Genomic DNA, 13,508 nt, shown 5'->3' on the forward strand with positions numbered 1-13,508 from the left:
ACAGGACGGTTGTCATGGATGCTGATGATGAACACGTGACGCATGCGCTGTACAACTTCCGGCAATATTATCATTATTAATATTAATTTTATTGATAGTAGTAGTAAAATCATTGCGATAAGTATAATAAAATAAACAGCAGAACAGTTGGCCATCTCTGAATAATACACAGCGACGTTTCCCTGCACGAACGATTCAGGCCTTCGCCAAGAAGACTCGGGTGAGTCGATGATTCAGGGATTGATTCAACTGTCCGTTCATCCTATTGGCTTCTTTGGCTGAATGAATCGTTCAATGCTTTACTCAAATAAAGCGGCCTCTTGCTGCCACCTATTGGGGGTTTGCTTTTTTGTTTTCAAAAGTACTTTGACACTTTTTTAAAGGCACCTTTAAGTTCATTTTTGCACAAAAGCTCGTCTCTGTGCGTTCCAAATGGTTTGAAATTTCCTTAGCACATGGTTTTCTTGATGCGTTTTAAATTTTCAATGTAAATCCACTCGTACTTGCATTTGATCTTTATTATGCCTTAAAATCAAAACTATACTAAAGGTGTCTTATCCAAATGCAGATTTTCATTCAAAACGTTATGACAGAACCATATTACTTTACAGTGGCCCATGGATATATATATATATATATATATATATATATATATATATATATATATATATATGTGTGTGTGTGTTGCTTGTTTCTTATTTACCCATGCAGTGACTTTTAGGCATAAATACTATGTAGGCTTGCTAAAGGGTTGCATGAGAAATGTCATCATCGTGAGAGCTTGACTTTTTTTTTGTCGCTGCCTTTAGTTGTGGTGAAATGAGATGCATCATGTCGTTTATCTGTTTGTGCAGTCTGTACCTTCATTTCTGAATCGTGTGGCATCGTACTTGAAGCCAAGTCATTTAGCCCAAGGCATAGTTGTCTTAGAATGAGTAGTTTGCTGATCAAATTCCACATTTTGATGAGGCAAAACACATCTTGGATGTTTTAATTACTATTTTAGGTGAAAAACAAAACAATGAGATTTGTGTAAAATCTAAAGTTAACCAAGTCCAGCCCGCCATCTTGTCCTGCCTCTCAGTTCTCTTAAGCCTTGGGCCGGCTCTGTGAAGTGGCCTCTTTTGGGCTCATCATTGAAGACCGGACGAGCTGCAACATTTCGTTCTGCCAGGTTCTGGGAGTAGATGAGCATGTCATCGGTCTAGACTATGGTCAACTTGTGAAGTTACTCATACACCTCCGCTCATGGCATATTACCATTAAAATGAAACTTTTCCAGCAGAATATGACGCTCTAAAAAAAAAAACTCCATCGGCACTGGTAACTATGAAAAACACGACTGAGCACTAATGGTACACTCAACAATTTACACTGACATTTGAAGGATCACCTGACATTAAAGACTGACGTTGTTGGACTTCAAAGGGTCCAGTGCATGTTCAAAAATGGGTTCGGAGTCAATCTGTCAAAAATTACAAGTTTTATTTGCTCAAGCAGGAAAGAAACCAAAAGCAATACACTGCGCAGGAGAGGTACAGTTCTCAAAACTCTCCTTCAGAGACACATCCTTTTATACCACAGTTGTCTTCCGTGCATCTTCTCTTAAGAGTTAACCTTTTAAGGCAAATGTCTCCTCTTAGCACACACATGGCTCATACATCCTGTCATTCTTAGAACTCGCACCTATATTCAATAACAGGATGTAACACTGGTCTATACCGTGCTCACAATATGGCTGTTAACCCTTCAGACGATTTCATAGTAACCAACACCCTATGGATCAATCATTAAAGACTTCTTATGCAAGGAAAACATATCAAAATTATATTTAAACTGAAAAACACCACAAATCCCTCTCTTGGCCTCTGAAAGAGGCCACACCCTATTGTATTCAATAAATCTTTAAACTACCACAATTAGGTCTATATGTTAAATAAAATTTTTAAAAACTCTTTTCAGCAAATATTTCCAGATGAGCCTGGGTCGAAAACCTCTGAGGAAAGACACCCATGCGACCCCCTAGTTGACTTATGGGCAGCCACCACATGTTCATCTGAGGCATCATATCAGACTATTATTGTAGATCAACATTTCACCCTTGTCTACATTGTACACACATAAAATTCAAAAATAAAAATCCCTATAAATGCCCTTTAAACCAGTGTGCTCAGACAGGACTGGGCCGAAAACCCCTGTGGGGAAAGACACCCAGTCGGTCCCCTAATTGACATGTGGGCGACCACAACAAGTCAGCTGAGTCAATCACACAAAACAAAAAACAAAACAAAACAACAAAAAAAAAAAATCTAAGCTAAACTTTTCGATAGATTCCTTTTAGACTCAAAATATCTACTTAACATTTCTTATAACACAAAATATATGATGAATCAGTATCTGCAAGGAAGCACAGTTAGTAGAGAGACATTTACACACGGCTTTCCTCCTCTTCCTCCTCCTCAGCAGATATTAGTAATGGCATTGTGTAAGGGGGTGGTGGTCCATCTTTCTTTTCAATTGCTGTTACTATCACCCTGTTACACAATGACCTGATGCATGGGACACAACAACATCCACATGTCACCATTATAGCTACAAAGGTAGCAATTGAGATGAAAACTAAAGTTATCATAGTTTTATATTTTAAAACACACGGGTCATCCATTCATCAAAAAGGTTATCTATACCAAAGTGTTCTGCCATCGCTTTTGAGAGTATTTTAATTCTTCTAGGGCCCTGGTTATAGACCCGTTATTATTTTATTTTTTCTAAAATTTTTTCAATCTAATTTGTGTAATTAATTCATTCATTTTCTTTAAGGCTTAGTCCCTTTTTAAATCTGGGGTCGCCCCAGTGGAATTAATCGCCAACTTATCCAGCATATTTTTACACAGCGGATGCCCTTCCAGCTGCAACCTATCACTGGGAAACATCCATACACACTCAATCACACACATACACTACGCCCAATTTAGCATACCCAATTTTTGGATTTGTGGGGGAAACAGGAGTATCTGGAAGAACACTGTCCAATTTATTGACACCCTGTCCCATTCATTTCCCTTTTTTTTTTCATTCTTTCTTTACAATTTTTGGCATCGAGATGCTTTTGATGTTGTTTTCCTTACAATTGTCACTCACACACTTTGTCAGATTGTCTTGTGTTAGTAAGTCAGTCTTTTTTTTTCTTTCTATTTTAAAATTTAACATTGTATTTGTTTCCCCTTTTTGTGTTGGCCTGTATCTAATATACAGTTGGCCTCATGCATTGGTGTTGCAGCATGTTCATCTCCTACACCAATACATGCTTACACACTCCAGTTAGTCAATTGTCCCCAATTAGTCCTCTGTTAATTAATCTCCCCCTTTCGGCCTGGAGCTAGGTCCAGGCCGCTTTTACACCCCTATGTTGACTGTCAAGTTAATCCGGCCAGCTTCACACCTTCAGCAACCTGTTCAGAAACAATTGTGAATAATGTTGTTAATTTGTCATAACATAATCTCTACATAAGTGATTCAGTGCACATCAAAGCTGCACCAGGTCCCTGAAACTGCAGTCCTGTAAACAGTTCAAAAATCATTAATTCCATCATTTTGTTCCATAATTAACTAATATCCCTTAATATGATTTTTATTTTATTTCCTTTTAGTCTGTGTACAGATTTTTGCCAGTTTTGTTTTCAAATTTCTATTAATTCTCTTGACATTTCCCTGTAATTATTATTTTTTACACCATTTCTAAAATCATGTTTCAGGCCCAGTGCCTACTCCACTAATTTAAAATATTCCTTATTCCAGTGTTTATCATTATCTAATCTAATTTTCCCACAACATCTATTTATTTCTAGATTGTTATTCATTAAACACTTAATCACTGTCTGACTGTACTCTTTGCTTGCTGACCAGTCCTCCAGCCATCCAGTATAGCTGTCAATCATGACGAGCAGATATCTTTTTATTCACCTGTTCTCCCATATCTCTATAATCAATTATAACCTTAACCTCATTCTTCTCCTGCAGTTTCTAATACCTCTAAATATGATTTTAGTCTATAATCTGTATTAGTCCTATTAACGTCTTTTACAGTCACCAGTTTACGGTTATTTGAAATGACGTATTTATTTTGCGATCTGACTCCACCTATCACCTATCCTAGACACCATTTGTCCCAATATTGTGGCGTGTTATCAATTCAATTATATTTTAATTTACTTTCTTTAAATCTGGTTCCCTATAAGTGTCATAACACCTGCTTGCTTCCAATCAATTAGGTGTCCACTATTTTTTAGCTAGTAAAATATATCGTAAATATCGTATATAGAGTAACACTCCCTCTGTCAAGTGGCAATCACTCAGCGGGCCTCGCAGGGCATGATTTAACAACCCTGGAGACAATATTAATTCTTGTGGTACTCTGGTGTACCTGTATTGCTGCCCCCTAAAGGTAAATGAAAACACATCCTTCAAATTTGGTGCCAGTGTTAAAGAGAAAAAATTCATTGGCTAAGTCTAGACATTAAAATCACTTATTCTCTTGGTGTAAAGCTGGTAATGCAGTGAATCAATTTGGAACTGGTATTGTGGCGTTTTTCACTACTGCATTAACTTTTCTTAAATCATGAGCCATTCTGTATTTTCCTGTATTTTGTTTTTCTACAGGTAAAATTGGAGTGTTTGGGTGTGAGGTCGATGGCTCTAACACAACTATAGTCAACCATTCTTTAATTGTGTCTGCAATGCCGGCTTTAGCTTTGGGTTTGTGAGGATACTGTAGCTGCCATATCGGCCTTTCATTATTTAACTCCATTATTAAACTTTAATTTATGTCTGAGAGTGAGGAGCAAAAAACCCACATCTGCTGGTCCTGTAGACCATAATTGGCTTGGTAAACTGTACAGCATTGGTGCCGTCACCTCATTATCCGTTCTTTCTCTTCCATGCCACCTTGTGACCCATATATGTTTAGTTAATCTGCCAACCACACCCTTCTAATTAATTTTTTTTCTTTCAGTTTAGTTTTGGTCACAGATTAAAGTCATATGCGGTGGGTTGGTGGGAGGCATGTATGGTGCAATAAGAGTTACCCAAGGTCTCCATTGAGCATAAAGTGAGAGAAGGCCGTCTCCCGGAATGGTTTCAGGCTACAGTTTGCCCCAGTAAATGTCAGCTCCTACAGGCTCTCGCATCGATGACAGCAACTATTGTCCTCCCAGGTGAGGTGTGCCCAGTGAACAGTTCTTAGTCGTCCCTGTAGGAAATCTCACCATAACACCATCATCACACCATAGAATGATTCATCAAGCTTTATCAGCAAGTCTCTGCCCCATAAGTTCGTGTGGGCTCTGTCTGACAACAGAAAGTGATGTTTCAGTTGTTGTCCATCAACAGACACTGGTATTAGCTCAGTTAAAGACAGTCTTTCACATTCCTCAGTGAAACCCATTACTTCCACAGTTTTTTGTGAAATCAAGTCCTGATTGACGGGGTTAATCAATGTTGAATAGGTCGCACCCGTGTTGACCAAAAAAGTCCAGGCAGTCTTTATGACCTCCATAGAGAACAGTGGCTCCACCTTAGCCTCGCTTGGGTCTCCCTGTGGGCCTCCTCAGAAATGCTCCCATCTTCCCCAGAGTGGATAGTGTTCCACCCTGCCCTGGGTTCTGTCCTCCAGGGTTTGGAGCTTGCCCTGCAAGTGGTGCCACAAAGCCTTTGCCTCCTTGCACGCCCCCTCTCTTTTTTCCATTGCGATATCTTGTCGAAATGTGTCCCAGCTGACTGCACGTGTAGCATTGACTAGCCTGGCAGTTGCGATGTAGCTGACTTAGGCGGCCACACCTGAAACAACCCTCTCCAAATCCACACTCTCTGTAAGCCCCCGGGACCCCCTTGACCCTAATGCCTCCCCTATTCTGTCTTCTAAATTGAGGTTGGCATTTAGGTGTTTGGTTTGATGGCTGTTTGTACACAGGTGCCATGTAAGATTGTTCAGGGTCAGGCGACTGCACCAATTGTTTGCCTTTATCTTTCTCATTTGATCATTGACTTCTTGTCTGGCTTTGTTCATTTGTAATTTCACTAACTGGTTTTTCAGTTCCTCAATCTCAGACTGACTCTCATCAGCTTTATCTTTAGCTCTATTGATGTAATGGAGCAAGTGTCTCTCCCAGGTGGCCGAAGCACTTCCTGGTATGTCAGGGGTTATTATTTATGTATTTTTATTTTATTATTATTATTATTTTAGTCATTTAACACAGCTTGAAGTATCCTCAACCACTCCTTTATGAATTGGTTAGCCTGAATATGTGTCCCAGTCTGGGCTTCTCACTCCAGTTTACATCTCAATACATATGCTGCTGATGTTTCATCTGCCTTAGGGGTGGACTTTATGTTATGTATAGCACGAGGTGGTGCAGAAAATTTTCTCCTTATTACTGTGCCCCACGCAGTTGCTACTTTGCCAAAAGGAGTGTCTGATTTACATTAATTTGTATTAGCTACCTGTTAAAATTGTCACAATTCTCCATTAGTAATCTTAGAATAACAACAAACTTTTATTATTATTATTATAATCTTCTTTAATTATTATTATTATTATTTTTTTTGCACCTAAACACAATTTCATCCTCTAATATCAAGTCTTAGTTCCTCAACTAGTTACTTCCTTAAAGAGTTATAGCTTTTTCTAGTTTCTATCTCATCTGTTTAATATCTCTCTTTTTTTTTATATATATATATTTTAGACATATTTTAAACTATAATCTTTTTGACATTTCTTTCTATTAAACAATAATTAGGAGTCTGTTTTTCTGCTTTTAATTTTTCCTTATTTTTTTTTTTATTATATTATTATCTTCCTTATTTATTTGGCCAGTAACACTTCAGTTAACCATTTTCAACCAGTCAAATGTTCTTTTCTAATTTTCCTCTCCATCGGCCGAAGACTCCTCAATTTTATCTCTTTGCTGTTTAACAGCTTATTTTCTATTTCTTATTTCAGTTCTTCATTTTCTTCTAATGTATCTATTCTAATGTTTCTTTAGTAGCTGGTCTTTGTGTTGTATTTTATTTTCTCTTTATTATTTATTATTATCATTATTTATTTATTTATTTATTCACATAGCTTCAAGGTCCATTTCAATTATTATAACTATATTAAGTATATCTCCCATTATTTTTAATTTCACTTGTCTTTTTTTATCCTGCATTATAATAGATCTGTTTATTTAGTACCTTATATATCTCTAATTATTATGTCAACATTTATCAGTATTTGATCAAATATATATATTTATTTTTTATATTTTCTTTTACTATATTCTGCCTAACTGTTTCTTCCTCATGAAAAGGCATGGCTCCAGTTAACTTCCTTTTTTTTTTCGTGTCTGTCTAACCCTGTCTGCCTTTACCTTGTCAACCCCGTATCTTTGTCTGAATTTGTCGCTATGCCTGCCTTTTGTGGACCAATTGCAAATCTTGTAGAACACTTTGTGATGGATGGAAATTTTCTTTTTGGTCTTTTCCTACAGTATATGTTTATGTGTTAGTGTGTCACCTCCTTCTGCAGTGGTCTCCTTCCTGGTTGCCTCCCTTTCTTGGACCCAAGAGACTTAGCTAGTTCCTGTTTAAGACACAACTACACATATACTTTTAACTTTCACATTAACATTGTTTTCAGGCTATGTTGTCACTCATCCTCACACTTCATACCAACACATGACCTCGTCAGGTCAGTGCTTTTCCCTACACTGTCCTAATCCTGGTTCTCTAGAACCTTTTCTTCTAGTCCCTATTCTACAGTATATTTCATATTTTCTATAGTAGTTCATATATATACAGTATATCATATTTTCTTTATGTTCCTTAAATTGCAATATTAACTTTTTATCTCATTTATTTTTCTTTTAACACTCCCTCTCGTATTCTTCTTCCACGACGTCTTTCCTGTATTCGCGCGTTAGATGTTTTGAGCTCTTTTCCCTACTCTGACCCTCAGTATATGGCGTCACCCACGCCCGGGGCTACCTAAGCTGTCCCTACGTCTTTTCAGAATTTTTTATTTTTATTTTATTATTTTTTTATTATTTATTTATTTTTTATTTTGTTCCCTACTCTGTCTTTTCCTGATACCTTAGCCAAATTTTTCAGGAATAATCACAATCTCATAAAATAAAATTTGTATTCGAAAGTTTCCAGTTTCCGTCAAAACAGGAGTGGCTTCCAAAATGCCTCCACAGGGAGGAGGACTTCCACTTTTACAAAGACCTGACTTTCGGTCTTTGTCCCTGGTATTAAAAGCTTCTTACCTTCGTCAAGAGTAAGGTCACCTTTAATTTTTTACCTCCTAAGGGACGAGGATTTTCCCCGAATTCTCTTGCGCGAAAATTCGCCCTTATACCTTGTAGGGACAAGGATTTACCTGAATTCTAGTAATTCACCCTAGTTCATTCTCGCCTTGCAGGGACAAGGACTTTCTCTTTAAATTCTAGCAATTTACCCTGATATCCTCTCTCAGACGTCTCACAATAACTCTTCAAAAATGTCAAAAATGTTAAATATTACTTTTGGTTTCTCTGTTTTTTACTTACATCAGGATTATGCTGAATTCAACACTTAATTTGAAGTATTCAATCGCAGAATTTATTTAAAAGGTTTCTGCTTACCTTATTTTTTAGGCGCGCCTTTGTGTTGAATTCAGTTCATCCCTCTGTCCAGCAAAATTCCTCCTTTTCCCATCACGTCGTGGGTCACCAAAATTGTTGGACTTCAAAGGGTCCAGTGCATGTTCAAAAATGGGTTCGGAGTCAATCTGTCAAAAATTATAAGTTTTATTTGCTCAAGCAGGAAAGAAACCAAAAGCAATACACTGCGCAGGAGAGGTACAGTTCTCAAAACTCTCCTTCAGAGACACATCCTTTTATACCACAGTTGTCTTCCGTGCATCTTCTCTTAAGAGTTAACCTTTTAAGGCAAATGTCTCCTCTTAGCACACACATGGCTCATACATCCTGTCATTCTTAGAACTCGCACCTATATTCAATAACAGGATGTAACACTGGTCTATACCGTGCTCACAATATGGCTGTTAACCCTTCAGACGATTTCATAGTAACCAACACCCTATGGATCAATCATTAAAGACTTCTTATGCAAGGAAAACATATCAAAATTATATTTAAACTGAAAAACACCACAACGTAAGAACGCTGGAGGAACATCAAATTTTAACACGGAAGAGTTTTTTTTGTCTCTCTCAAATTAAAGCAATATTTCTTAATCTTGTTGTTTTTTTTTTTTGTTTGGTTTTTTTTACTGTACAGTTGCCCCAGGTGTTTATCAGGTGTGATGCCTGCTCATCTGACCTTTGACCTCGGCACTCAACTGCTGCCAGTTTTCTTTTAATGCCATGAGATTTCTGAATTCTACATGCAGGAACCGATGCATTCCTTTTTTTTCCTTTTTTTTTTTTAAACAAAACAGATATGGCAGACACGGCCAAACATTGAAACTTTGGAGGGCATTGAGGGGAAAAAAAAGCACAATATCATCAAGGGGAATAAAAGGTTTGATCAAAGCGTGCGTTTACACACGTTCATTTAAATATGGACAAAACCAACATTGGGTTATTTTTGTTATTAGATTTAAAATGCACGGACCCTATTTGACCCAGTGTTCATATATACATATGTTTTTATGAATGAATATTTTTGCATATAAAAGATAATAAAAGACTGACTAGACAGATTAGATAGTTTAATAGACAGATTGACACGTGTAGTCATTCGTTCCTGTGTATTTGATGACTAGCTTCCAGCAGTATCTGGCTGCAGACTTGCATGCAATCTGAGACACAAAGCACTCAGCGGAGCTAGTGAGGTCACTGTGAGAGGCGGGGTTAGGGGTGCACACTCACTGACAGCCTAGATTTAGCCTGGTTTTAACCAAGCCGTCTATTAGACTTTTAACCCTTATGTATTGTTCATATTGTTCAAGTGGCTGTTTTTGCCCCCAATGACCTCCATTATAACTAAACTTGTTTTAATTGCAAAGCCATGACACAAGATAGTAACTCATTCTTTATTGTTGGTGGTTTCCCTGTTGGGATGAGATAAAATGAGTCATTTTTACTTTTGATGGTCAGTTGGCACCTTTAAACACCCCAAAAAAATGCTTGCTGGGATGGTACCAAGAGGCTGTGCTCACTTCTGGACAGAGGGGGTGTAGACTTGCAGCTAGTGCCGATAAGAGGTGCAGACGCTGAGGCTGTTCTGTATGCGAGTGTTGAGGTTTTGAAACATCAGCTGACAACGTGTAGGTAGAGAGTAGCAGGTTCTGGGAGTAGATGAGCTTGTCACCGGTGTAGACTTTGACCGACTTGTGAAGTTACTCACAAGACCTCCGCTTATGGGACATTACCATTCAAATGAAACGTTTCCAGCAGAATATGACGCTTCAAAAAACTCCATCGGCACTGGTAACTATGAAAAACACGACTGAGTACTAATAGTGTACTCAACACTTTACACTGACATTTGAAGGATCACCTGACATTAAAGACTGAAGTAAGAACGCTGAAAAAAACCCATCAGATTTTAGCCCAGAAGAGTTTCTCTTTTCCTAAATTAAAGCAAAACTTCATGATATTGTGTTTATGAATTCATTCGTGTGTGTGTGTGTGTGTGTGTGTGTGTATGTGTGTGTTGCACTGCTGGAGTGAAGGTTAACCAGTCCACACAGTTCATGCGGCTATAATCTTTATTATCTTTTATTAATAAACTATGTACAATATTTACACGTCGGCTCCAGGTCTCTTGGATGAAGGTCTCTCAGCGACGTGGTCTCTTCTGGTCGCCGCGCGTCTCTGGTGAAGATGGGGAGCGGGACCGTTTCCCTCCGGCGTCCCGGACCGAAGATGCCGCACCTGCTGAGGACGAGGAGGGCAAAGGCTCGGTCTGGCAGGAGAAGGACGGCCTCTTTCTCTTCTCAGCAGCATAGGCCTCACTGAACAGATCGAGCGCAAACACACACAAGCAGACATCATGTGAGATTTGGACAAACACTAGAACATGCGGCTATGCCAAGTACAGTTTACTCACGGGTCTATGATGGGAATGACGTATCTGCCGCTGCCGTCTATCATGACTCCCTTTCGGTCTGGGTCGTCCACCTCCAACAGGAAGCTGCGGGGAATCCCTGTGCTCTTCCGGATGCGCTTGTGCGGCGCGGAGCGGCTGCCCTGTGAATTGAGGAGTGACAGTCAAACTCGGAGCAAACAATCTGACTGATGAGGACAAGAGCTCAAGTTCACAGCAACCGTGAGCTTGGAAAACCCAGTTACCACATTAGTGGGGCAGTGCCTAATGTGGTGTCCCGGGATCCCAAGCAGCCTCATGGCCTCACTAGTGAACATCAGAACCATGAGAATCAGCTCAGACATCTCTCACAAAGCAAACCTGTCAGTGTCTGAACGCTCACCTGCTGGAGTAGTAGCACAGGCTGGACTGGTACATCACCGCTTTCAGCTTGTCCTCCTCTGACGCCTTTGCCTCAGCCAGATTCTCAGTCTGTTTCACAGGCATTTGCACATTTGAATCTTTTTCACACTCAACCCTTCAAACAATCTCAAATCTCCCTAAGAAGCTGAGTGCGTGTGCGTATATTGTGTGCTTTACATTGCGTTTTGCTATTGTGCTATTCATTTGTTCAATACCTTCAACAACTGCTCCAGTGAGAGGAGTGAAGGATCAGCTCTAGGTGAAGGTTCACGCCAGCGTCCAGCTTGATGTCTGCAAAACAAAGGAGCTTGTGTGACTAAAACACCAGGGACAGACCAGGAGTCTTCATATAACATCTAACAGAGGACGCGTGTGCTCATTTCACAGCACTTACCCAACAAATCTTCTGTTTGAGGACTTCAGTCCCGCCGCAGGGATCCGTCTGATGATGACCGACGTGTTTTTAGGGATGAGAGCATCATCTGTGTATTCTGACAGCAAAATAAAATCAGAATCAGCACATAATTATGGAGCACGGTATACTTTGAGAGCCATTAGCCTTTTAAAACAGCCAAAACATCCCTACATGTCAGCATCAGCACCACCTTACAGCTTCCAGAAGTGTCTGATGTAACGCATCTAATGTTAGCGTAGAACAGTTGAAGTGTCTTTTCCTCAACTCACCTTCATCAGTCTGGGCGTTGCTGATCTTCAGCTGGCAGAACTTCAGCCTCTTGCTCCTCATGATCTGCCGCTTCAGCTCCCCCGCGCTGATGTTGAGGCCTTCAAACTGGAGCGAGTCGTAGGTGAGTCGACTCTGGAACCTGTAGTGAACACAAGACATACTGAACACAAACACAAAGCACAGCGTAATAAAAAGGGTCAAACCTGAGTGATGGGAACAGCAGGCGATCAATCGACGTATCCAACGATCAATAATATCGATAATCTGGAAAAATTGTCACGGAGGACGCAGAGATCAGATGCCAATCGACACAGCGAGATTCAAACAACACCCACAGGACGGTTGTCATGGATGCTGATGATGAACACGTGACGCATGCGCTGTACAACTTCCGGCAATATTATCATTATTAATATTAATTTTATTGATAGTAGTAGTAAAATCATTGCGATAAGTATAATAAAATAAACAGCAGAACAGTTGGCCATCTCTGAATAATACACAGCGACGTTTCCCTGCACGAACGATTCAGGCCTTCGCCAAGAAGACTCGGGTGAGTCGATGATTCAGGGATTGATTCAACTGTCCGTTCATCCTATTGGCTTCTTTGGCTGAATGAATCGTTCAATGCTTTACTCAAATAAAGCGGCCTCTTGCTGCCACCTATTGGGGGTTTGCTTTTTTGTTTTCAAAAGTACTTTGACACTTTTTTAAAGGCACCTTTAAGTTCATTTTTGCACAAAAGCTCGTCTCTGTGCGTTCCAAATGGTTTGAAATTTCCTTAGCACATGGTTTTCTTGATGCGTTTGAAATTTTCAATGTAAATCCACTCGTACTTGCATTTGATCTTTATTATGCCTTAAAATCAAAACTATACTAAAGGTGTCTTATCCAAATGCAGATTTTCATTCAAAACGTTATGACAGAACCATATTACTTTACAGTGGCCCATGGATATATATATATATATATATGTGTGTGTGTGTGTGTGTTGCTTGTTTCTTATTTACCCATGCAGTGACTTTTAGGCATAAATACTATGTAGGCTTGCTAAAGGGTTGCATGAGAAATGTCATCATCGTGAGAGCTTGACTTTTTTTTTGTCGCTGCCTTTAGTTGTGGTGAAATGAGATGCATCATGTCGTTTATCTGTTTGTGCAGTCTGTACCTTCATTTCTGAATCGTGTGGCATCGTACTTGAAGCCAAGTCATTTAGCCCAAGGCATAGTTGTCTTAGAATGAGTAGTTTGCTGATCAAATTCCACATTTTGATGAGGCAAAACACATCTTGGATGTTTTAATTACTATTTTAGGTGAAAAACAAAACAATG

General features: G+C 39.2%; 1 protein-coding gene across 2 annotated transcripts; it reads right to left on the reverse strand.

The window, feature by feature from the left end:
- Window positions 1-10,738: 10,738 nt before the first annotated feature.
- Window positions 10,739-12,510, reverse strand: LOC141375871 (E3 ubiquitin-protein ligase RBBP6-like). 2 transcript variants are annotated; one of them, XM_087265058.1, is made up of 6 exons: window positions 12,177-12,510; window positions 11,887-11,983; window positions 11,708-11,783; window positions 11,473-11,561; window positions 11,094-11,233; window positions 10,739-10,998 (listed from the first exon to the last, which is right to left on the reverse strand). In XM_087265058.1, exons 1-5 carry the CDS (start codon window positions 12,334-12,336, stop codon window positions 11,134-11,136), a joined length of 522 nt encoding a protein of 173 aa, XP_087121184.1. In that variant the 5' UTR covers window positions 12,337-12,510; the 3' UTR covers window positions 10,739-10,998; window positions 11,094-11,133. The 2 variants fall into 2 exon arrangements, with proteins under 2 accessions (XP_087121184.1, XP_087121185.1); XM_087265059.1 differs by lacking the exons at window positions 11,473-11,561; window positions 11,708-11,783; window positions 11,887-11,983; window positions 12,177-12,510 and adding an exon at window positions 11,336-11,466.
- Window positions 12,511-13,508: the final 998 nt, after the last annotated feature.

This window comes from Danio rerio, chromosome 8, assembly GCF_052040795.2.
Source record: "Danio rerio strain M-AB ecotype USA chromosome 8, GRCz13ab, whole genome shotgun sequence".
Classification (NCBI taxonomy): Eukaryota; Metazoa; Chordata; class Actinopteri; order Cypriniformes; family Danionidae; genus Danio; species Danio rerio.